General features: G+C 44.2%; 1 protein-coding gene, 1 long non-coding RNA gene and 1 pseudogene across 2 annotated transcripts; all 3 read right to left on the minus strand.

The window, feature by feature from the left end:
- Positions 1-3776: 3776 nt before the first annotated feature.
- On the minus strand, positions 3777-5180 carry LOC135534819 (uncharacterized). Its single transcript, XR_010454748.1, has 3 exons — positions 5041-5180; positions 4730-4815; positions 3777-3828 (listed from the first exon to the last, which is right to left on the minus strand). It is a non-coding gene; the product is annotated as an uncharacterized LOC135534819 (long non-coding RNA).
- Positions 5181-9407: 4227 nt separating this feature from the next.
- LOC135534821 (myeloid-associated differentiation marker-like protein 2) lies at positions 9408-10776 on the minus strand (annotated as a pseudogene).
- A 1524-nt stretch (positions 10777-12300) lies between these two features.
- LOC135534820 (palmitoleoyl-protein carboxylesterase notum1a) lies at positions 12301-23392 on the minus strand. Its single transcript, XM_064961653.1, has 9 exons — positions 23249-23392; positions 18480-18540; positions 18332-18390; positions 17793-17895; positions 17232-17423; positions 16469-16566; positions 16161-16308; positions 15616-15663; positions 12301-15143 (listed from the first exon to the last, which is right to left on the minus strand). Exons 1-9 carry the CDS (start codon positions 23388-23390, stop codon positions 14837-14839), a joined length of 1158 nt encoding a protein of 385 aa, XP_064817725.1. The 5' UTR covers positions 23391-23392; the 3' UTR covers positions 12301-14836.
- Between the last annotated feature and the right edge of the window lie 2552 nt (positions 23393-25944).

The following is a 25944-nucleotide window of genomic DNA, read 5'->3' on the forward strand; positions in this document are numbered from 1 at the left end:
AGAACCACTCACATAGGCAGGTCCACTGCCACTGAGTCCGGTGACGGCATCGATCAGGTCCTCCTCCACCTCCGTGCAGTAGCCCACACTGGCCATCAGCTGCTCCAGCAGCCTCCCGTCCTCTAGCTCGGCGTGGGTACCCGTGGCGTAGACCGTGGCTCCTCCCGAACCACCACCGGGGTGTTGGTCATGCATCGCATCACCTTGGGGAACGGGCGGTACTGGAGCAGCTTCTGCCAGGGCAGGGGGAGAATAACACTGAAGTTAAGCTTACTTGATAGACACATGGGGGAACGCTTCATGAAAACGGTCTCTGCAGTGAAACGCCCTTTACCCCCTTTTTCTCCCCAATTTGTTAGTAGTTACTGTCTTGTCTCATCGCTACAACTCCAGTACGGGCTCGGGAGAGGCGAAGGTCGAGAGCCATGTTATTAAAACACAACCCAACCAAGCCGCACTGCTTCTTAACACAGCGCACATCCAACCCGGAAGCCAGCCGCACTAACGTGTCGGAGGAAACACTGTACACCTAGGAACCTGGTCAGGCGCGCACTGCGCCCGGCCCGCCACAGGAGTCACTAGTGTGGCCAAACCCTCCCTAACCCGGACGATGCTAGGCCAATTGTGCGTCGCCCCATGACCCTCCTCGGTCGCGGCCGGCTGCGATAGAGCCTGGGCACGAACCCAGAGTCTCTGGTGGCACAGCTAGCACTACGATGCAGTGCCTTAGACCACTGCGCCACACGGAGTCCGGAAACTTCCTTTTGAATACGTTTTTTTTTTTTTACTTGCAATGACTTGGATATGTAGTTGTGGGGGGGCCAACCTAGATACAAGTATGTGGACACCCTTCAAATGAGTGGATTCAGCTATTTCAGCCACACCCGTTGCTGACAGGTGTATAAAGTCGAGCACACAGCCATACAAGCACCACAGAGAAACATTGGCAGTAGAATGGCGCTGTACCGAATAGCTCAGTCCTTTCCAACAAGTCAGTTCGTCACATTTCTGCCCTGCTAGTGTTGCCCCGGTCAACTGCAAGTGCTGTTATTGTGAAGTGGAAATGTCTAGGAGCAACAACGGCTCAGCCGCAAAGTGGTAGGCCACGCAAGCTCATAGAACAGGACCACCGAATGCTGAAGCGAGTAGCGTGTAAAAATCCTCCGTCCTCAGTTGCAACACTCACTAACGAGTTCCAAACTGCCTCTGGAAGAAACGTCAGCACAAGAACTGTTCGACGGGAGCGTCATGAAATGGGTTTCCATGGCCGAGCAGCCGCACGCACACAAGCCTAAGATCACCATGCACAATGCCAAGTGTTGACTAGTGTGGTTTAAAGCTCGCCGCAATTGGACTCTGGAGCAGAGGAGACGCGTTCTCTGGAGTGATACATCACGCTTCACCATCTGGCAGTCCGATGGACAAATCTGTGGGGGAGATCAACTCCATATTAATACTGTGGTTTTGGAATGAGATGTTTGACGAGTAGGTGCCCACATACATTTGGACATGTAGTGTATATCCTTACTCATCTTTGCTTACAATCATATCAGAAATAACCTGCCTAATGCCTCACAACTTCAACATGCTCTAAAAGTAGGCAAGTGTTTTCCATCATTCTCTGTGCCCCAGATTACACAGGACACAGAATTCTCAGAGGCCTCATCTCGTGACAATCCAACCTTGAACAGTCTCAAACTGCTGAATCTCTCTCTATGTACCGAAAGTAGCAGATGTCTCACTGTTACCATGTTCAAATGAAAGTTGTATCAGGTTCATATCAACCAAAGTCTGTAATGATGCATGTATACAGCATTCAGAATGACTATGTAATGCTGAATTGGCCTTTGAGCCATGTCTTTTCAGACACCTTGCTATTGGCCTTTTTCACATGACCACTTGTAACGCAAAGCTCTGTATTAAAACATTTACTTCCACCAGATCCTAGAAGTCTAGTCTCCTCTTTTACCTTTTCACCTCTTCAAGGAATACCTAGGATAGGATAAGTAATCCTTCTCACCCCCCCCCTTAAATGATTTAGATGCACTATTGTAAAGTGCTGTTTGCTCTTCCACTGGATGTCAGAAGGTGAATTCACCAATTTGTAAGTCGCTCTGGATAAGAGCGTCTGCTAAATGACTTAAATGTAAATGTAATGTCAACTTACTACTGCAGAATTACAGCTTACGGTTGTTTTTAACATACCACTCGCACACTGACTGGAAACTGCTCTGGATAAGAGTGTCTGCTAACGGACTAAAATGTCATGTAAATGTCACTAAGACAGGGTTAAGTTAACGACAAATACCACTGAGCTACGGAACTACAGTATCAAGGTAGATTTTAGTTTAGAAGTAGTGTATTAGGCACATCCAGTAACTTGCAGGTGCACCGTACAAAAGTAAAAGACAATATAGAAAGATAAGATACCCACAAACAGTTGAACGCTTCCTGCAGTTTTATTGTGCAACGTTTTGAACCAAGACCTTTCCGGCATTACAAAGCTTGATTTCGCTGTTTTGTGGTCTGGTTCTCTCTAAATATCACAGAGTATGAATCTATCCTGATTCTCTATTTGTCAGTGTCTTGTGAAAGCACATGACTGTTCATCAGATTGCAGTGTGGCAGCTTTCCTAGTGTCAGGACAGAGGGCTGAGGTATTTTCAGTGGGAACAGAATGGAAGGGCGATTCATGTTGTAGCAGACGGAAGTTGCTATGTCCTAGGGCTATGTGGAGACAAAGCACGGTAGTGACTGAGGGGGCAGGGAGAGAATCTCAATGGCATTTCATTGATTTATTGCATCCTCTCACCTCCTTCAATGAGATTCTCCCAGGGAGAGGAGAGGGACTTCTGACCTCATCCAATGGGTTTTGAGGACGATGAGAGAGAACACGGGAATCAAGGAAACGCAATTTACTGGAAGCCTCAGGTTAGGCTATAACAGAGGGCTGTAGCTTCATTGATCTGACAGGATGGAACAAGTTATTTCCAAGCAGGATTCCACCTATCCAATCATATCAGGGCTTGTTCAATAGGCACCAATCGTAAGAAAATCAGTGAGATACTTGTTCAATAAGAAATATACATTTCAGTTCTGTTGCAAAACGTTCTGTTCTGTGCGCTAATGAACACGACACAGATCCATAGTTCAGTACTGAGAGAGAAAGCGAGAGACAAAGCACTAACCAACTTTAATTGGATTTCACAGTTTGAATCTATCTTGATTTGTATTTTGTCACTCTTCCCTTTTCTGTTGCAAAACATTTCTAAAGATCTGTAAATCAGTAGAGAGAGAAAGCTCTAGCTAAAGTCGACTTCCACTGGACTTGGCATTGACCTTCTCCAATGGAGCTGATGGTGACACCAGCTGCACAGGACACAATGAGGTGGCGAGTCAATGTGGTCCGATCTCATCCAACACGAAGGGGATGATGTGTGGTTTGACAGCCAGAAACAGAACGTCACTCTTGTTCACCACCTCCTTGTTGCTGGTCGTGAGATTGACACCCATTTTCTGTGTAGAAGAGCACAGACAGTGTTGATCGTTACCCCTCAGTATGATAGCATTTCTAAAATATAATTGAAATGAACAAATGTATTATGTGCCTTTTTCTCGCTCCGTCTTTCTTTCTCTATGCATCTCGCTTGTGTGTGTGTGGGATTCTTCTTCCCTCATTTTGAGTGTAGCCGATATTGTAACTAAGGAAACTTATTCCCACAAATATCCAGTAGCCCAATGACTGAGATCCTCTGATCTGACAGTCCAGACACTGTGGGAAGATCTGTGTCTGGGAGCTGGCAGTGATCCTCTGTGTGGCAATGACACCTGCAGGGATGGGAGAGGGGAAAATCAACTGGGAAACCCTGGTGGCTGTGTCACGGACACTGGTGGCCAGCCTTGGCTGCGTTTCAGACACTGGTGGCCAGCCTTGGCTGCGTTTCAGACACTGGTATAATCTAAAAACAAAATATTTGTATACAAATAAAACAAAAATAAAAACTAGCAAATCAGGCCTGAAAACAAACAAACTAAACTTCAAATAAAAATGTACCAAATAGAAATAAAAAATAATATAAAAAATATATATATATAATAAGCTTGGATCGGCGTGGTCAGACCAGCTTGACCAAGACCATGCTGGACCAGCTTGGTCACCAGCATAAGCTGGTATGTGTCTGAAACACAGCGAAGGCTGGTCACCAGCAAAACCATCTCCAGACCATGCTGGTAAACCAGCATAACCAGCTAGACTAGCTTAACCAGCATCAGACCAGCTAAACATTTGGAGGTTCAAACTTCATATTTGACAATATTAAATGGCTCATGCACCTCAAAGCATAGCCAGCAGATATGACCTGCTTGCTTACAGCCGCAATAGGGTTGGACAGCATTCCTGTGTATATTAAGACACGGTGGAGTCAGCTTGAGATAGTACCTCAATCCAGGGATGAGAAATGTGCTGTACTCCAAATTGTCCTGTTATAAAGAGAAGATTGAATGACTGCTAACAACGGAGCAGTCGTTCAATCTTCTCTGTGTAAGAGTTGGGATAATTGGAACATTCAGAGTAAAAACGTGTTTCTGGATTGAGGTATGTTTTCCGAGCCATGTCTCGCTCCAGCTCTGCAGTGTCTTAATATACACATGAATGATGTCCGACGCCAGTGCAGCTGTAAACAAGCGGGTCGGATCTGCCAGCTATTAAAAGCAATGCTTAGATGGTTACCTGCAGCGCTGAATCCCTTCACCAAGGCATGGGCCAACTGACCCGCTCCGATGAACCCCACACTCATTCTGAAGTTTCTGTTGTTGCTGTGAAGAAAAAAGGACACTGGTAATATCAAGAGACATAAAGGTATACGCAATTACACCCGCCCTGTGTAAACAACAAAGAATATGTAGAATTTACTGTAAACAGTAGTTACTTCCTGATACCAAATGGAATCACAATACATGCCGTTATGACACAATTGAAGCAATGGCGACAGCTTCCTGCAACGAAGTAGCCTAAATATTTGACAGACGAATCAAACTTACGGGTGTTGCGACGAATGTATAAATTGTTTCCTTTTCCAATGTTGCCGCCAAACATATAGTTCAACAGAGTTAAAGCTGTAACAGCGTTAACATGATTTCCACACCAAAAACCGACTATGATAATGACATGCGAAGTGACCAATAGACTGAGAGAGTCGCTAAACGTCTAACCAATGACGGTGGCAGAATTCATTTATTGTACAGTTATGGGTGGGTTCTGTAAGCTGTGTACAGCCAGTTGCATCAGCCTTGCAAGTACAGTGGGCGTGGAGAAGAAACTCTAGGTTTCGTTCCAGACCACCCTCCGCTTGCTGACTCCGGAAGAGCATCCATTACATACGTATTACAGTATAAAAGCGCCGACCATTTATTTACTGCCTTATCACATCGACGTGTTAGTGATAAGATATATCATCAAGGTATTTGCTTCTCTATTTCAGGACACTGAATCCCGCGAGCTGATGAATTTATCACGTTATTGATGCAGTTCACAGCTTTTCGAGATGGTGTTTTCACCATTTAAACGGTAGCCTAGTACCAGCATTGTTTTGGGTGTCAGTTAAGGACAGGTCATTTTTGTGAATGCATATTGCACCATGTCTCTTAGCCCCTGTTTAATCCAGTCTCCATTTAAAGGGTATCAGTCCAGAAAAACCAGTCCATACATCACAGGCTATAATGCTATAAAAATGTAGATCACAGATCCTCTGACAGAGCAGCATTTTGTGTCAGAAACAAAACCTAATACATCTGATTGACTAGATGCATCAGTAATGTTTATCTGTTTATTACTAGCTAGTCTGCAGCCCACTGTTCACGAGTGGAGACAAGGGGAAAGAGATGAACAGGTGCACAGACTAAACAATCTGTTCATTTTAATGACATTTTGAATATTCACAAGTTTCAGAACTTTCTCTTGGTTTAAATCACTGAGTACATTATGGTTGTCATTAGAATACAGTGTTCAGGATGTTTTGCAGTACAGACATCACATATCAAATAGTAGCTGTACCTATGCAGTCAATTCCATAACCCCTCCCTTACACACTCAGTTATCATTCCACACATACTATATATTACCAATTTCATTGAATAGGTGATACACATTCAGCTCATAATGAATCTACACACTGACTGAACTTGGACTAAAACAAGATTGAAGAAACATGTAGTTGTAATGTTATATACATCAAAAGCCATCAAATGACGTAAGTTGATTCAACACACGCCATTACATGTTTTATATATTATTGTCATTATTTAAAAAAAACATCTTAGTTAAGATTAAAAGTTTCTTGAAACACAATAAATTAAACAGACTATTTCAAGACAAAAACAACCCAGTGATGATTTACGACGTCCTTCAATACATAATGGCCGACATGTTCATAGAACAAAAGCAAAGTACAGAAATGACCATAAACCTCGTTATAATCTTGAAAATGTTTTTCAACAATGTGCATTATTAGAAGGCGACTACATTTTCATTGCTCGGTTTACTAAACCTTTTAAATAATAGCTTCTTTATGACACAGATTGTAGAGGAAAAGTTTCAGTTTAAATCAGACTGCCAGTTTATGAGGTTTACAGAGTTCTTTCGCATTTAGCACATCGCTTTTTGCACTACGAAAATGTCGCCCAACACGTTCAAAGCTCTGAATTAAACCAATGTACTGCACCATTAGACAGAGTGCCTACAACAGTGCTGGCCCTTGTCTCAGGTTTCTCTTAGAGATTATAATACTGATACTACTGATAATAATGTTAATAAATACACTGATGTTAAGACACAACACTGATGTTAAGACATAACCCTAATGTTAAGATGTAACACTGATGTTAAGAAAGATAACACTGATGTTAAGACACAGCACTGATGTTCAGAAAGGCAACACTGATGTTAAGACACAGCACTGATGTTCAGAAAGACACAGCACTGATGTTCAGAAAGGCAACACTGATGTTAAGACACAATACTAATGTTAAGAAAGACATAACACTGTGTCACGGCCGTCAAACGAAGTGGACCGAAGTGCCGCGTGGTGAGCGTATATTTTTATTTTATTTTAAAATGTCGCTAACAAAACAACAAACTAAAGACACAACCATGACGCTTACAGGGCTAAGTGCCACAAACAAAGTTAACTACCCACACTGAAAGGAGGGAAGAAGGGCTACCTAAGTATGATTCCCAATCAGAGACAACGATAGACAGCTGTCCCTGATTGAGAACCATACCCGGCCAAAACATAGAAATAAAGAAACATAGAAAACAAAAAATAGAATGCCCACCCCACCCCACATCACACCCTGACCTAACCAAATAAAACGTCTCTCTAAGGTCAGGGCGTGACACACTGATGTTAAGAAAGATGTAACACTGATGTTAAGAAAGGCACAGCACTGATGTTAAGAAAGACAACACTGATGTTAAGAAAGACATAACACTGATGTTAAGAATGACAACACTGATGTTAAGAAAGACAACACTGATGTTAAGAATGACACAACACTGATGTTAAGAAAGACACAACACTGATGTTAAGAAAGACACAACACTGATGTTAAGAAAGACACAACACTGATGTTAAGAAAGACACAACACTGATGTTAAGAATGACACAACACTGATGTTAAGAAAGACAACACTGATGTTAAGAAAGACACATCAAGGCACAAGGCCATAACATCATTGAGGCGATATGTAATCTGTAGTAGGCATGGGGCATTCAGAGGCACTTGAGTGGAGATGCTGTGTGTCATTTCCAGTGTGGTCTCTGTCTGTCTCTGAAGGCCAGGGGTGCAACTCAAAAGTCTATACCCTCTATTCCTCGTATCCCCTCTCCACGCCTCCTCACAACGTCAGAGCGAGGCAGAAGTCCATTCAAATATCGTATCGCCTCTTGTCTTCTTCAATGCTCTCCTCCCTTACCTCGTATGCCGTGTCCAATGAGGAACCGAGGAAAAAACTTTTGAGATTCACCCCAGGAGTGAGGAGGGTAGAGGGGTCCCCAGGACTGAGGAGGATAGAGGGGTCCCCAGGACTGAGGAGGATAGAGGGGTCCCCAGGACTGAGGAGGATAGAGGGGTCCCCAGGACTGAGGAGGATAGAGGGGTCCCCAGGACTGAGGAGGGATAGAGGGGTCCCCAGGACTGAGGAGGATAGAGGGGTCCCCAGGACTGAGGAGGATAGAGGGGTCCCCAGGACTGAAGAGGATAGAGGGGTCCCCAGGACTGAGGAGGATAGAGGGGTCCCCAGGACTGAGGAGGATAGAGGGGTCCCCAGGACTGAGGAGGATAGAGGAGTCCCCAGGACTGAGGAGGATAGAGGGGTCCCCAGGACTGAGGAGGATAGAGGTGTCCCCAGGACTGAGGAGGATAAAGGGGTCCCCAGGACTGAGGAGGATAGAGGTGTCCCCAGGACTGAGGAGGATAGAGGGGTCCCCAGGACTGAGGGAGGGTAGAGGGGTCCCCAGGACTGAGGAGGATAGAGGGGTCCCCAGGACTGAGGAGGATAAAGGGGTCCCCAGGACTGAGGAGGGTAGAGGGGTCCCCAGGACTGAGGAGGATAGAGGGGTCCCCAGGACTGAGGAGGATAGAGGTGTCCCCAGGACTGAGGAGGATAGAGGTGTCCCCAGGACTGAGGAGGATAGAGGTGTCCCCAGGACTGAGGAGGATAGAGGTGTCCCCAGGACTGAGGAGGATAGAGGGGTCCCCAGGACTGAGGAGGATAGAGGGGTCCCCAGGACTTGAGTGGGAGATGCTGTGTGTCATTTCCAGTGTGGTCTCTGTCTGTCTCTGAAGGCCAGGGGTGCAACTGTGTCTATACTCCTCTATTCCTCAGGATCTCCTTCTCCACGCCTCCTCACAACGTCAGAGCAGGCAGAAGTCCATTCAAATATCGTATCGCCTTGTCTTCCAATGCTCTCTCCCTTACTCGGAGTGCCCGTCCAATGAGGAGATGAAGGACTGAGGAGGATAGAGGAGTCCCCAGGACTGAGGAGGATAGAGGGGTCCCCAGGACTGGAGGAGGGTGAGGAGGATAGTCCCCAGGAGTGAAGAGAGGTCCTCAGGCATCAGCGTGGGTGAGGAGGGTGGAGGTCCTCAGGCATCAGCGTGGAGTGGGAGGGGTCCTCAGGCAAGGGTGGAGGGGGGTGGGAGGGGTCCTCAGGCAGCAGAGTGGAGTGAGGAGGGTGGAGGGGTCCTCAGGCATCAGAGTGGAGGGGTCCTCAGGCATCAGAGTGGAGGGTGGAGGGGTCCTCAAGCAGCGGAGTGGAGGAGGAGGGTGGAGGGATCCTCAGGCAGCAGAGTGCAGGGTGAAGGGGTCCTCAAGCAGCGGAGTGGAGCGAGGAAGGTGGGAAGGGTCCTCAAGCAGCAGAGTGGGAGACAAAGCGGATCCTCTGGGAGTAGATTAGGTCGCTGAAGTACAGCACCATGTTGACATGGGTGAACACCGCCACCACCAGCTTGCTGTCCCAGGGACAGTTCTCCCAGGACAGCCGTCGGGGCGACCCGGCGTGCCATACTTCCTGTCGAAGCTAAAGATGGGCCACACCAGGGCGGCGCTCAGGTACAGCAACGTCGCCAGGAACGTGTAGATGATCACGAAGCGGTCGAAGGGGAATGCAGGGGCAGAGCCGAGGCTTTTCCCGACACGGTCACAGCGATCACGACCACGGTGATGGAGAAGCACAGGCTGTAGACCACCACGCAGTAATGAGGGGGATGTGGCGGTTGTACTCGTCGTTGGCCAAGGCCCCGAATATAATGCAGGCCACGGGCCTGGACCACCTTGAGCAGGCCTGACATAGTGGCCATGTAGCCCACCACATGGCCGGGTTTGGCCCGGGTCAGGAACACCTCAGCCGCATAGGCGAAGCAGCAGAAACTGGAGCACACGGTGACAGCGACAGTGGTAGTTGCGCCGCCGCAGCCCCCGTCCGACTTGGAGCACTGAGAGCGCAGGTAGGGGCAGACGGGTAGACGACGGAGGCGGCGACATACATGAGTGTGGCGAGCATGGCGAACGCCACAGTGAGGTTGTCCCAGGAAATGGGCATGCAGCAGGGGAGGCGTGTCACATCCATGGTGAACACCAGCAGGGTCATGGCGAAGCAGAAGCACCACACAAACATGCAGTAGATACCAGGCATGGTTGTATCCAGCGCTGTGGGCCACCAGGGCTATGATGGTGCAGCCCAGGAGGAGCTGGAGCATACGGGCCGCTCCTAGAGGAGACAGCACGCCGCCTTGTTCAGGTAGTGTCCGCCTTGGGGTCCATGGTTACACCTCCTGTCCCCTAATTGCCAAAAGCTGTCTGGGTGTATCTTCTTCCCAATGGTGACTCCAGGCAGCCTCCTTCCCTTCAGGTTAGGTGTCGTTGCCCCCTTTACGCTTTGGGGTCTGGGGTGTCACTTACACCCCACAATGCCCCCAGGCAGCCTCTTCCTTTGCCCCCAGGCAGCCTCCTTCCTATGCCTCCAGACAGCCCCCTTCCCTCCCTTCAAGTTGGGTGTCCTTGGCCTGACTCTCCCCCTTTCTCTCTCTGTGAGATGTGTGTGGGGACCTCGCCCTTTGCCTGGCTCTTTTTATAGACAGGTCTAATTACAAATCTCTCTTTATGTTTCCCTGCATGCACCTTGTAATTACTGCAGTGTGTTGGAGATCAGGTTACAGTCGGCCACAATGGTGTTCAACTTACAACGCAGTCAGAGCCTTGAGCAGTGCTGATTTCATCTTCCCTGTCAACAGTTTAGCAATTTTGGATTCTCAAATAACATCAAATCTGGTAACTTCTTTGCCTCTCTAACGGTAATAATTTAATGTTGACCCAAGTGATCTGTCTAGTTTCTTACAGATGCTTGTATCAATAATCACATATCAAGATAAAGTCACAGATTGAGATTGACGGTGGCCAGATATAACATTACCCTTGTGTTTTAACTGAAAAGTCCAACTCAGTCACAAAGGGTCTTGTCATTCACTTCTCCTTCAGGTTATGGAAGCGCAACAAGTTCCTCGCTCCCAACACGTCACTCCAGAGATCCAGAGCCCAACAATCCATCAACAGGCTCATTCAAACGCAGTACAGTTACATGAGCATGGGGGAGTGCTCCGATAATAACCCATTATTGAACGGGGGGGGGTCAGGTTGTTCTGGTTGTAGTCCTGTGTCCCATGCGGGCAGCTGTACCAGGCTTGTCAAGGTCCAATACTGATCAGCTCTGTCCTTGTAATCCTTCCACTGCCAGGACCTAAGCTCCATGGAAAAGTCCAGTCTGATCTCTGTCTCGTGTCCCTCTTTCTCCCTCTCTTCTTCTCTGTCTCTCTCTCTCACACGCTATTTCACTCTCTCCCACTCCCTCTCTCCCTCACTTCCTCTGTCTCTCTCTCACATCGCTTTTCTCTCTCTCCCACTGCCTCTCACCCTCTCTCTCCTCCTGATGTGTTCTCTCTCTCTCAAATACACACACACACCCTCTCTCTCCTACATGACAGTATGGGTGCCCCATAGGCTGCCAGGGAAAGTTATTTAAATGACTGCTCTGCCCAGCTCAGGGTTATGGGCCAGGCCGGGTCTATAAATAGGGGACTATATTCCACAGAGGAATGGGGTGGGAGCCCACATGTCCAGGTCCGCCCCCATCAGGCACCAGCGTGGAGAGTCGTGTTTCTGGGACAGAGGGAACTTACTTAGTCAGACTCTCTCTTTCTCATTCTCTCTCTCTCTTTTTCTGTCTCTCTCTATCATGCTCAGTCTCTCACTGGGAGACTGCCTGGCATTTATCCCCAACGTAATGACAGGGAAAAGAGCCCAAGACAGCCATTTGGGCCAGCAGTTATATACAGGTCCTAGGGATGATTATACATGAGATACTAGTAGCTACCAGTTTTGAGCTGAGTTTGAGATTGAGTTTCATGTGACAGTCAAGGTATAGTAATCAATTGAAATTCATTTGTAAATCAAATAAAAGCCTGATAAGATGTTGAGTTTCTACATTTGAACCATTTAGCAGACACTTAGCCAGAACTATGTAAGTGCATTTAAAATAAGGTAGGTAGTTACACTATCAGTTTCTACCCTAATACATATGTGCGTGTACTGTGTGAGTCAAGGAGTCCACTATTGGTACTGTAGATTGAGGCAGAATGGTGAAGACATCAAAAAGACAACAAGAAAACGTTTCTTTTGAAATAATTGTAATGTGTCCTTTCTTTAAAGTCTGATACAAAGACACAAAGAGAAAAAAAAAACAGCAATATATTTACAATTTACAAAGAATCACTTCTCTGTGAATATAGCACTTATAAATATGATTTACATAACAAAATAAATATGTAAATTACCAATGTAGCTTGAGTTCTCTGTTAAAAAATATGTTACAGAACAAAATGACAATGAGTAATACCTTTCCTTCTCTGGCATCTGCTGAGAGGTCCTTTAAAACATCGTTCATATGACTTAACATTGAGCATTACAGTACATACAACATTATCATTATATTAAAAAGTGATTTTCTATTACAAAATATAAAGAGAAGGAGTTACAATAGTGAACACTTAAAAATAACCTATACACTCAGACAAAAAGAATCCAGTATGTGATGTTCTTCTCCATTTGAATGGAAATTGCATTGATTCTACAGTTTGTTGTTCAACAAAGCCCATCTAATGTGTAGTTCACCTTCTGATGCGGTGATATACTGTATGCATGGAAACTGTCATGGCTGACTAAAAAGGAGCATAGCTGATGATTCTGTTGAGAGGTAAAGAGGACTACATGCATTGGCACTGTGGTATAGATTAACTATTAGTGGGCCTGTGTGAGTGACCTACAGAACCTGGATTCATGCAGTTTTTGTTTCATTTTCAGATACTTTGAGTGTTTGATTGAGCCTGCGTGGAGGAGTGTTAGCTGGGGAGGGTGAGTGGCTTGCACTTTTGGGACTATTCTATTGTTTTCATTGTGCCACACATGCTAAATCAAGGCCCACCAGCACTGAGACCCATCTGAGCACCACAAATCAGGGAGAGCACCGTAGAACTCTAGACTGGCACGGTGTGGAAATGAGATCCTACTTTATGGTCAATCATAGAATCAGAATTCCTCTAGAATTCTGTTTCTGTGTTCAATACCTTTAGGATCTGAACCATGTCTACCTGTGTCAAGGTAAGGACTGTAGTTACCGGTATAATGGACTCTTCTGTACCACAACCATCTGAATCATAATTTCTTTAGTTGGAAGCCCCGTGAGAAACCTTTGGTTGAACTTTCATGATGTTCCTCCAATTGCCAATAGGTGACACCCAATCAATACCTTTGGTGGTTGTGTCTAAGTTCTCATTGGTCCTCATACAATTCCTGCAGTTTTCAAATGAACCTGAACGTGTATTGCTCATTATATAAAGGTTCATTCCGGTCTCGCAATCTGACTGGTCAATTCCGGGTTGCAGCCGTTATGCCTTTATGATACCGCATCAAGCCATGGAGTAACAAACTGTCAGCCAGCTGGTGATTTGTTTCATGTGTTGCCTAGCATCACATTAAGAACAGTCTGATGCAGTTGTTGTTACAGTGTGCTGTGGTGATGATCAGCGGTGAGAGCTGGGTTGCTGCATTCTTCCTTTCTCATCCTGCCTCTCTCTTTCCACTCTTTTCCCAACCCTCCACTGCTTTGGAGATGAGACGGGGGTAAATACTGACCCTGTTCAGGAGGGTGCAAGGGTTACAGAACGTTCAGATAGATATGTGTTGTGTAGATGTGATATCTGGCAAGTTAATATTGGGAATCGTGTCTGATCTATTCGTTCCATTTCTATCTGTAACATTCTGAACGTTTCACCTCACTGAATAATCCACAGTTATTTCCATGTTATTGTTGCATCCCAAATGGCACCCTAGTGCCACCCTAGTGCCTGGTCAAAAGTAGTGCACTATATAGGGAATAGGGTGGCATTTGGGAAGCAGTCACTGCCTCCTTAGAGAAGGACTACTTGTCCAGTGCTTTCCACACCTTTAATGTGTGTATGCGCCTGTTCTTGACTTGAGGAGAAAATGCTATGGTAGAAGAGACCCACAGTTAGACAGACTTAAGCATTGTGTTTACTTCATATATTTTACATAGACTCCTTTAAAACACTTCCTTAAGTCATTGCTGCCTTTTTTAACAATGACACAATTAAAAACAACCGACACAGGATAAAAGTTAAGGTAAAAAACAAAAAAACAAACAGAGCAAATAGCAACTAAACAATGAGCATCCTTAAAACTGGATTACATTCGTGATTATTCTTTTTCTTTCCCAACCAAAAGATAATTTAAGGAGAGTAGCAGAGAGGTGTGCCTTGTCTATGTGGAGTGTTTGCCCTAGTACTCCTAATAGTACTGGGTTGTGAGAGGCTCTGTCGGGTGGGTTGGGGGTGAGGGGTCAGGGGTCAGACTGTAGCCCTTAGGTGTGACTGAGGTTAGGGCTGAGGTGAATGGGATGGGGACAGGGAACATGGGGAGCAGAGCTGGAGGTATCAGATGTGGGGACCAGACTTGGTGTCGAATCCTACCTTGAGATCCACACAAAACTCAAAAGTCTTTTGCTTAAAAGGATACTTCAAGTTAAAAATAAGCTAAAATCCCCCCACTCCCCCAAAAGTGAACTATCCCTTTAAATCAAACATTGATGTCAACCGGAGATTAAAACAAGTATTTCAAAAAAAAAAAAATTCTGGGATCTCAAAGTTAGGATTTGGCCCCATAGCCCCCTGGTTTAGTCTACTGTACTAAGACTTTACTCCTGTCTCCTTAGCTCCCGCTGCTGAGCATCCCCAGTAGCTTGCTGGGGTCCATTCCCTGCTGCTGGGCCATCTTCTGCACGTCAAAGCCCATGTGCATGAGGAACTGGATCACGTTCATCTCCTGGCCCGTGAACTGGTCCCGGATGGTGGGGCAGGTGGGGTTGCAGTGTGGCCAGGGGCAGCTGTCAATCAAATGGACGGGGCAGCCCTTGGGCGGGGCCTTGTTGTTCCGGCTGTTGTCTTGGAGACTGCGGTCCCAGCAGTGCAGGGCTCGGGGAAGGGAGGTGCCTTTGACCTGAACGTCGATCCAGTAACTGTAACAGACCAGCCACAAGAGGGCACTGTTAGATCACGGCGAGTCACAATAAACAGCTAGCTGACACAGAATTATCAATTCAATTCAATTCAAGGGGCTTTATTGGCATGGGAAACATGTGTTAACATTGCCAAAGCAAGTAAGGTAAACAATAAAAATTAACAGTAGACATCACACATATCTCTCTAATTAGAATGGTGTTCAGTAGGGAAAAAGCAGTGAAAGGTGGAGGTACTATTTTGATTTGTCCAATAACAACACAGATTTCCATTTTTTATTTCAAAATGTTTTTTTGTATATGGTGTGCCCTACTGAACGCAACCCAGGTTTGAAGAAAGTTTAAAAACCAAGTGATAAATGTGTCCAATTACAACACAATTTTCATTTTCTGTTGTAAAGCCTTTATATACGATGTGCCCATCTGAACATGACCCAGGTGGAAGATGAAAGACAGAGAGATTGATACTTACTTCCTTGTGATGACTTCATGTGAGAGGCAAGCTGGAGCAAACATGGCCCTGAAAATGTATGCAAATACATGAGACTTGTTGAACACAGTTGGCAGCATAACCTTGACACACTGTCTGTCTGTCAATCTTTTGCTGTAAGAGTTACTGTAAGTTTGCTGTATGAGTAACTGTAAGTTTGCTGTAAGAGTTACTGTAAGTTTGCTGTAAGAGTTACTGTAAGTTTGATGTAAGAGTTACTGTAAGTTTGATGTAAGAGTTACTGTAAGTTTGTTGTAAGAGTTACTGTAAGTTTGCTGTAAGAGTTACTGTAAGTTTGTTGTAAGAGTTACTGTAAGTTTGCTGTAAGAGTTACTGTAAGTTTGTTGTAAGAATTACTGTAAGTTTGCTGTAAGATTGCTGTAAGAGTTACTGTAAGTTTGCTGTAAGAGTAACTCTAAATTTGCTGTAAGAGTTACTATAAGTTTGTTGTAAGAGTAACTGTAAGTTTGTTGTAAGAGTAACTCTAAATTTGCTGTAAGAGTTACTGTAAGTTTGCAGGTGCTTACGGGACATCTTTGAGCGTGTTCCTCAGCTCGATGCCTAGGTTCTGGATGTACCGCCACTGCCCCTCCTGGACGGGCTGACCGGTCAGATGGATGTTGTCCACGGTCAGCTGGGCCTCGTCGAACAACCACTGGACCACGAACACTGGGCCTGTGTGGAGGGAGGTTGTAATGTATGCACAAGTGAACACACACACACAAACGCATGCACAGGCTCAGGCTGTCCATAATGAACACACTGACACACAGAGACACACACAGATATCTGTGCAAATTCACAAATGAATTAATTAACCTTTGCTAGCACTCACTCTTTATGGAGGGGAACACTCTGTAGCCAAAGAAACAGTTCCACTCCTCCCCCAGGTGGACCTGTCTACACCTCTCTGGCACAACGCTGCCCCAGTACCTGGTGACAATAGGTCAGAGTTCAACATCTTACAGTGTCAGTTCATATAGGACCTGAAGAATAGGCTACTAAGCATGAGTCTACATAAGAAGCCCGATCAGATCAAATCTCTAAGGCTGTATTTACACAAGCATCCTGATCAGATCAGATCTCTAAGGTTGTGTTTACACAAGCATCTCAATCAGATCTCTAAGGTTGCGTTTACACAAGCATCCCGATCAGATCAAATCTCTAAGGCTGTGTTTACACAAGCATCCCAATCAGATCAGATCTCTCAGGCTGTGTTTACACAAACATCCCAATCAGATCAGATCTTTTGCCAATTATTGAGCTGTGTAAATGCAGCCTTAGGCGAGGGGGTTCAATATTTTCAATCCATTTAACAATGAAGCGACACAGTACAGTACAACTAGGGCCTATAGCTTATCCTATATCCTATAGCTTATCCTGATCAGGCCACTGGGCCATGAGAAACACTCTGGCCCGAACCACTCAGAAAGCAGTTCAGAATAGGAGTGCTGATCTAGGATCAGTCCTCCCTATCCATATGATTTTATTGAATATGATCTAAAAGTTGGAAAACTGATCATATATCAGCACCCCTAATCTGAGATTGTGAATATGGTCCCAGAGACTGCAGCTATAGTGGTGGAGTGCTCTCTTACTTGATGCCTCTCTTGATGGCCTCCGTGGGGGCACAGCTGATGGTGTCGTGACAGTCAGTAGATCGGTACTGCTTGTTGTCCAGGAACCAGCCCGAGTCAGCCAGACCCCTCACCTGGATCCCAGGGTGCCCCAACCCCTCCAGCAGCTCAGCCACAGGGTCCACGTTCAACAGGACCCCCGTCCCCCCCGCACTGTGGGGTAGAGAAGAGACACACAGATAACACACACAGGCATAGATGCACACACACTGGCATGGACACACACACACACACAAGCACGGACACACACACACACACAAGCACGGACACACACACACACACAAGCACGGACACACACACACAACACAAGCATGGACACACACACACAACAAGCATGGACACACACACACACACACACACACACACAGCATGGACACACACACGAATCGATACAAACACACACAGGTACAAACAGACACACTCACTCACTTTAATCTCTAGTGACACACAGTTCCAGTTAATTAAACATATTTACATTACGTTAACACAGACACACCCACACCAACATGGGGCCCCACCCACCTGCTGCCAGCCAGTAGTAGAACCTTGGCGTTGTCAAGCCCCTTGGTCAGCAGATCCTTCACGACCTCCTGAATGATCAGAGACCCCATGAAGGCGTAGCCACCTGCACACAGACGGCACGCAGACAGACAGTCAGTCACCAACACAATACATTGAGTGCAGAGTGACCAACACAATGCACACAACATACCTACCTATCCTATGTCTATCATGGATGACTCAATGAAATAAAACATATTTTCCTCGAGGGAAATTGGTTAAGTTAATTGATTGAATGATTGATTAATATCTTGGTTGGTTGGCTGATCGGTTGCTTGTTTTATTGGTTGCTTGGTTGATTGATTAGTTGATTGTGTGATTGATTGGTTGATTGTTTGATTGATGTATTGGCTGATTGGTTGATTTATTGATTGGGTGTTTGGTTGATCGTTTGATTTATTGATTGGGTGTTTGGTTGATTTATTGATTGGGTGTTTGGTTGACTGACCTCCATTAGAAAATGCAAACACACATTAGAATGGCTAATAGTCATGTCTTACTGTGGTCTGTCTTGGCTGAGGCACCACTCCACACATCACTAGAGCAGTAGGGGATGAACCTGGAGAGGAAGCACAACATCAGTGGCAGGTCTTCTTACACCTTTATAAAGATCAACTGGACACAGACACACCAAATCCTGGAACTTACACCATGTTGGCGTTCCACCAGTGAGGGTTTTCCTCTGGGAGTGGAGACAGGATCCCTGTGCCTACAGAGAGGAATGACACAGCAATAGAGAAGAGATGACATTAACCATCATAACACTCCCAAAAAACATCACCAACTTCCTCATAATCACTGCATTAATGATGGTCATGACAGCACATTGAGAGAGAGGAGGCACTTCCCTCTTACAGGATCAGGCAGACTACATAGAGGACCGTCTCAATAACACTGGTCATTACTACATAGAGGACCGTACTACATAGAGGACCGTCTCAATAACACTGGTCATTACTACATAGAGGACTGTCTCAGTAACACTGGTCATTACTACATAGAGGACTGTCTCAATAACACTGGTCATTACTACATAGAGGACTGTCTCAATAACACTGGTCATTACTACATAGAGGACCGTCTCAATAACACTGGTCATTACTACATAGATGTCTCAATAACACTGTCATTACTAATAACACTGGTCATTACTACATAGAGGACCCTGTCTCTAATAACACTGGTCATTACTACATAGAGGACTGTCTCAATAACACTGGTCATTACTACATAGAGGACACTGGTCATTACTACAATAACACTGGTCATTACTACATAGATGCCTGTCTCAATAACACTGGTCATTACTACATAGACCCTGTCTCAATAACACTGGTCATTACTACATAGAGGACCGTCTCAATAACACTGGTCATTACTACATAGAGGACCGTCTCAATAACACTGGTCATTACTACATAGATGACTGTCTCAGTAACACTGGTCATTACTACATAGATGCCTGTCTCAATAACACTGGTCATTACTACATAGACCCTGTCTCAATAACACTGGTCATTACTACATAGAGGACCGTCTCAATAACACTGGTCATTACTACATAGAGGACCGTCTCAATAACACTGGTCATTACTACATAGAGGACACTGGTCATTACTACAATAACACTGGTCATTACTACATAGAGGACCGTCTCAATAACACTGGTCATTACTACATACCCTCAATAACACTGGTCATTACTACAATAACACTGGTCATTACTACATAGAGGACAGTCTCAGTAACACTGGTCATTACTACACAGAGGACCGTCTCAATAACACTGGTCATTACTACATAGAGGACCGTCTCAATAACACTGGTTATTACTACATAGAGGACCGTCTCAGTAACACTGGTCATTACTACATAGAGGACCGGTCATTACACATAGAGACTGTCTCAGTAACCTGGTAACACTGGTCATTACTACATAGAGGTCTCAATAACCGGTCATTACTACATAGAGGACAATAACACTGGTCATTACTACATAGAGGACCGTCTCAATAACACTGGTCATTACTACATAGAGGACCGGTCATTACTACATAGAGGACCGTCTCAATAACACCGGTCATTACTACATAGAGGACCGTCTCAATAACACCGGTCATTACTACATAGAGGACCGTCTCAATAACACCGGTCATTACTACATAGAGGACCGTCTCAATAACACCGGTCATTACTACATAGAGGACCGTCATTCATTACTACATAGAGACCGTCTCAATAACACTGGTCATTACTACATAGAGGACCGTCTCAATAACACTGGTCATTACTACATAGAGGACCAGTAACTCATTACTACATAGAGGACCGTCTCAGTAACACCGGTCATTACTACATAGAGGACCGTCTCAATAACACTGGTCATTACTACATAGAGGACCGTCTCAATAACACTGGTCATTACTACATAGAGGACAGTCTCAGTAACACTGGTCATTACTACACAGAGGACCGTCTCAATAACACTGGTCATTACTACATAGAGGACCGTCTCAATAACACTGGTCATTACTACATAACACTGGTCACTGGTCATTACTACATAGAGGACCGTCTCAGTAACACTGGTCATTACTACATAGATGACTGTCTCAATAACACTGGTCATTACTGTACTTTGTTCATTGTGAGGACCGTCTCAACACTGGTCATTACTACATAGAGGACTGTCTCAATAACACTGGTCATTACTACATAGAGGACCGTCTCAATAACACTGGTCATTACATATACGGCCCTGGTCTGTACATAGTTGTTCAGTGTGTGGATACGAGGACCCTGGTCTGTGTATAGTTGTTCAATAACGTGGTCTTACTGATGTTCATTGTGTGGATACGGCCCTGGTCTGTACTTTGTTCATTGTGTGGATACGGCCCTGGTCTGTACGTTGTTCATCGTGTGGATACGGCCCTGGTCTGTACGTTGTTCATCGTGTGGATACGGCCCTGGTCTGTACGTTGTTCATCGTGTGGATACGGCCCTGGTCTGTACGTTGTTCATCGTGTGGATACGGCCCTGGTCTGTACGTTGTTCAGTGTGTGGATACGTGGTCTGTACTCATCGTGTGGATACGGCCCTGGTCAGTACGTTGTTCATCGTGTGGATACGGCCCTGGTCTGTACTTTGTTCATCGTGTGGATACGGCCCTGGTCTGTACTTTGTTCATTGTGTGGATACGGCCCTGGTCTGTACGTTGTTCATCGTGTGGATACGGCCCTGGTCTGTACGTTGTTCATCGTGTGGATACGGCCCTGGTCATGTGTGGATACGGCCCTGGTCTGTACTTTGTTCATCGTGTGGATACGGCCCTGGTCTGTACGTTGTTCATCGTGTGGATACGGCCCTGGTCTGTACGTTGTTCATCGTGTGGATACGGCCCTGGTCTGTACTTTGTTCATCGTGTGGATACGGCCCTGGTCTGTACGTTGTTCATCGTGTGGATACGGCCCTGCTCTGTACGTTGTTCTATGTGTGGATACGGCCCTGCTCTGTACGTTGTTCTATGTGTGGATACGGCCCTGCTCTGTACGTTGTTCTATGTGTGGATACGGCCCTGCTCTGTACGTTGTTCTATGTGTGGATACGGCCCTGCTCTGTACGTTGTTCTATGTGTGGATACGGCCCTGGTCTGTACTTCGTTCTATGTGTGGGTGCAGAGCCAGAACAGACAGCACTACAGCCCATAGCCATTTTCGGTCTATAACATGTGGTGGTGGGGCTCAGTTGGTCGGCACATGGCACTAGCAACAAAAGAGTGCACTTACCATACAGTAGGTTGCTTTAGATAAGTGTCTGATATTTTCTGTAACATTAGGCCCAGACTAAAAATCATTTTCAAATGAGAATCTCTATTGATATTGCCTCTTAGTCCAGAGGGGTAAACTACGAAGCAGGTTTGAGGAGTTAGAGAAGGTAACTTTGGTCAACTCTGAGTTAAACTTGGTTTAACTGGTCGTACAAATGTGGCTCACCTTTTAGCCAGGTACATTTCTATGGCACCCAATCCTTCAGAAATAGCCTGCGACATGGCAGGCTAACTCACAGCTAACTTAACTCCACTGACTGAAATTTTTATAATTTGTTCTTAACATGTCAGTTAAGAACTAATTGTTATTTTCAACAGCCTAGAAACAGTAGGTTAACTACCTTGTTCAGGGGCAGAACGACAGATTTTTACCTTGTCAGCTCGGGGATTCAATCTTGCAACCTTTCAGTTACTAGTCCAACGCTCTAACCACTAGGCTACCCTGCCGCCCTGCCAAATGACTGAGCCACGAGTTGAGGACTGATTAAATCAGATTCCCTCCCTCTCGCAAAGGTTGCGTCATCATCCACTTCATTTGAGGAAGACAACTGATGAAATATTTTATTAATCAAATGTTTTTTGGTTTTAAAAATGTTTAATTTGAAAATATATCACATTACACATTTAGTAATGACAGAATCCATTTTAAACTTCACGCACAGTAACACTTTTGTATGACTTAATACAATTGTTTTATTGATAGGAGTGGGGAACAAGGAGCTTGTGCATTGAGAAGCACACCAAAGACGACATTAACGATACGTAATAACATAAAGACGACATTAACGATACGTAATAACATGAAGACGACATTAACGATACGCAATAACATCAAGACGACATTAACGATACGCAATAACATAAAGAAGACATTAACGATACGTAATAACATAAAGACGACATTAACGATACGCAATAACATAAAGACAACATTAACAATACGCAATAACATAAAGACGACATTAACGATACGTAATAACATAAAGACGACATTAACGATACGCAATAACATAAAGACGACATTAACGATACGCAATAACACAAAGACGACATTAACGATACGCAATAACACAAAGACGACATTAACGATACGCAATAACACAAAGACGACATTAACGATACGCAATAACACAAAGACGACATTAATACGTAATAACACAAAGATACGCAATAACACAAAGACGACATTAACGATACGCAATAACACAAAGACGACATTAACGATACGCAATAACACAAAGACGACATTAACGATACGCAATAACACAAAGACGACATTAACGATACGCAATAACACAAAGACGACATTAACGATACGCAATAACACAAAGACGACATTAACGATACGCAATAACACAAAGACGACATTAACGATACGCAGTAACATAAAGACGACATTAACGATACGTAATAACATAAAGACATAAAGACGACATTAACGATAATAACATAAAGACGACATTAACGATAATAACATAAAGTTCAGTTCAGGACAAGGCTTAATTTGTGTCTTAGAGTAGTAGTGGTGGGGGGTTGGTGAACGGTAACAGCCAGACAGACACAGGCGGGTAATGTAGGCAGAGATTCTGACCTGTTTTGGTTTGAGGCCACTTGGACGAGCTCATCAGTCTCCTCATGGTGTCGTATCGGCTGTCACAGTTCTCTTTGTTGAAGCAGTACCAGCCGCCCTCCAAGAATATCAACCACCGTCTGCTCCCTCTGGACTCTTTCATGTAGTACCTAGAACAGGAAGAAAAACATATTTTATAAACACAAACTCACAAACCATGGACAAGAATCATGTATCCTCACACGAAACACTCAAGTTGCCCTCACCGTCTCCTGGCATCAGTGACTGGGCCAAACGGAATAAAACCTGACCTCATGTACATATTATGTAAACAAAGAATACAAAACATGTTGTTATTTTGAAGACCTTTATCTCTGTTAACAAAAATAAGCTGAAACTACTTCCCCCAGATTTGAACTCACCTAAACAATGTTTGAGTGCTGGTTACACAGAGCCATGATGTGGACACACACACACACACACACACACACACACACGATAAAACAAAAGATAGGAGCTCATCCAGGTTCCTCCACCCTCAGTATTGAGAAAGAGAAGACTAGTGTGCTTCCCAAATGGAGCCCTATTCCCTTTATCATGCACTACTCTTGGCCTGTCAGAGCCCTGTGGTCCACTATATAGGAAATTAGATGACATTTTGGAAGCCCTCTAGGTGTTACCAGTGCCCTAAAGGCCTGTGGCTGGCAACAGTGATAAGGAAGTGCAGGACCATCATATTCCCTGTTACTTCTCTGCTGAAGTCACCGTTCTTTAACAGTGGTCTCATACATAGGACCTCCATCTCAGGCTGGATAAAATCTCCACTACCCTCAGTGACGGCCATGCAGAAATGAAAAACAGAGAGGAGATGACGTGCTGCCTGCAGCCTGCAGCAGCCAGGGATGAAAACCATGGTGAGGTCTGTGCAAACACACACACACACACACACACACACAGACAGACACATCTCTGTTGCCCAGGACCCATATTCACTACATCCACCCAGAGGAATGCTCCCTTTGATGCATCACAGAAAGTCAGAGCCTACAACACTATTCTACAGTGGATTATACAGCACGACCTGAACCACCATCTGAACCGAGATCAAACACAGAGATCAATGTCTGAACCAAAACAATTAAAACAACTAACACCCTTGTCTTTCTTGGTACTGACACTCACACGGTCTCTTCTCACCAGCACTGATTCTGCTGATAGCTGCTTTCTTGAGGAGAAGTTGTCCTTATTATTACTGTGATGGGAGGTTGTCTCACCATCTCAAGATGAAGGAACTTACTGTAAGTCGCTCTGCATAAGAGCATCTGCTAAATGACTGAAGTGTGAAAGTTCCTGAAATGTAAATGTTCCTGAAATGTAAATGTAGCTGAAATGTAAATGTTCCTGAAATGTAAATGTAGCTGAAATGTATATATAGCTGAAATGTGTATATAGCTGAAATGTGTATATAGCTGAAATGTAAATGTTCCTGAAATGTAAATAGCTGAAATGTATATATAGCTGAAATGTAAATGTAGCTGAAATGTGTATATAGCTGAAATGTAAATGTAGCTGAAATGTAAATGTAGCTGAAATGTGTATATAGCTGAAATGTGTATATAGCTGAAATGTGTATATAGCTGAAATGTAAATGCTCCTGAAATGTAAATGTAGCTGAAATGTAAATGTAGCTGAAATGTAAATGTAGCTGAAATGTAAATGTTCCTGAAATGTAAATGTAGCTGAAATGTATATATAGCTGAAATGTAAATGTTCCTGAAATGTAAATGTAGCTGAAATGTATATATAGCTGAAATGTAAATGTAGCTGAAATGTGTATATAGCTGAAATGTAAATGTAGCTGAAATGTGTATATAGCTGAAATGTAAATGTAGCTGAAATGTATATATAGCTGAAATGTAAATGTTCCTGAAATGTAAATGTAGCTGAAATGTATATATAGCTGAAATGTAAATGTAGCTGAAATGTATATATAGCTGAAATGTAAATGTAGCTGAAATGTAAATATAGCTGAAATGTAAATGTTGCTGAAATGTAAATGTAGCTGAAATGTGTATATAGCTGAAATGTAAATGTTCCTGAAATGTAAATGTAGCTGAAATGTATATATAGCTGAAATGTAAATGTAGCTGAAATGTGTATATAGCTGAAATGTAAATGTTGCTGAAATGTAAATGTAGCTGAAATGTGTATATAGCTGAAATGTAAATGTTCCTGAAATGTAAATGTAGCTGAAATGTCTATATAGCTGAAATGTAAATGTAGCTGAAATGTGTATATAGTTGAAATGTAAATGTTCCTGAAATGTAAATGTAGCTGAAATGTCTATATAGCTGAAATGTAAATGTGGCTGAAATGTATATATAGCTGAAATGTAAATGTAGCTGAAATGTAAATGTAGCTGAAATGTAAATGTAGCTGAAATGTGTATATAGCTGAAATGTAAATGTGGCTGAAATGTAAATGTGGCTGAAATGTAAATTTGGCTGAAATGTATATATATGGCTGAAATGTATATATGGCTGAAATGTAAATGTGGCTGAAATGTAAATGTGGCTGAAATGTATATATGGCTGAAATGTATATATAGCTGAAATGTATATATGGCTGAAATGTAAATGTGGCTGAAATGTATATATAGCTGAAATGTAAATGTGGCTGAAATGTATATATAGCTGAAATGTAAATGTAGCTGAAAT

Source organism: Oncorhynchus masou, unplaced genomic scaffold (genome assembly GCF_036934945.1).
Source record: "Oncorhynchus masou masou isolate Uvic2021 unplaced genomic scaffold, UVic_Omas_1.1 unplaced_scaffold_3980, whole genome shotgun sequence".
NCBI lineage: Eukaryota > Metazoa > Chordata > Actinopteri > Salmoniformes > Salmonidae > Oncorhynchus > Oncorhynchus masou.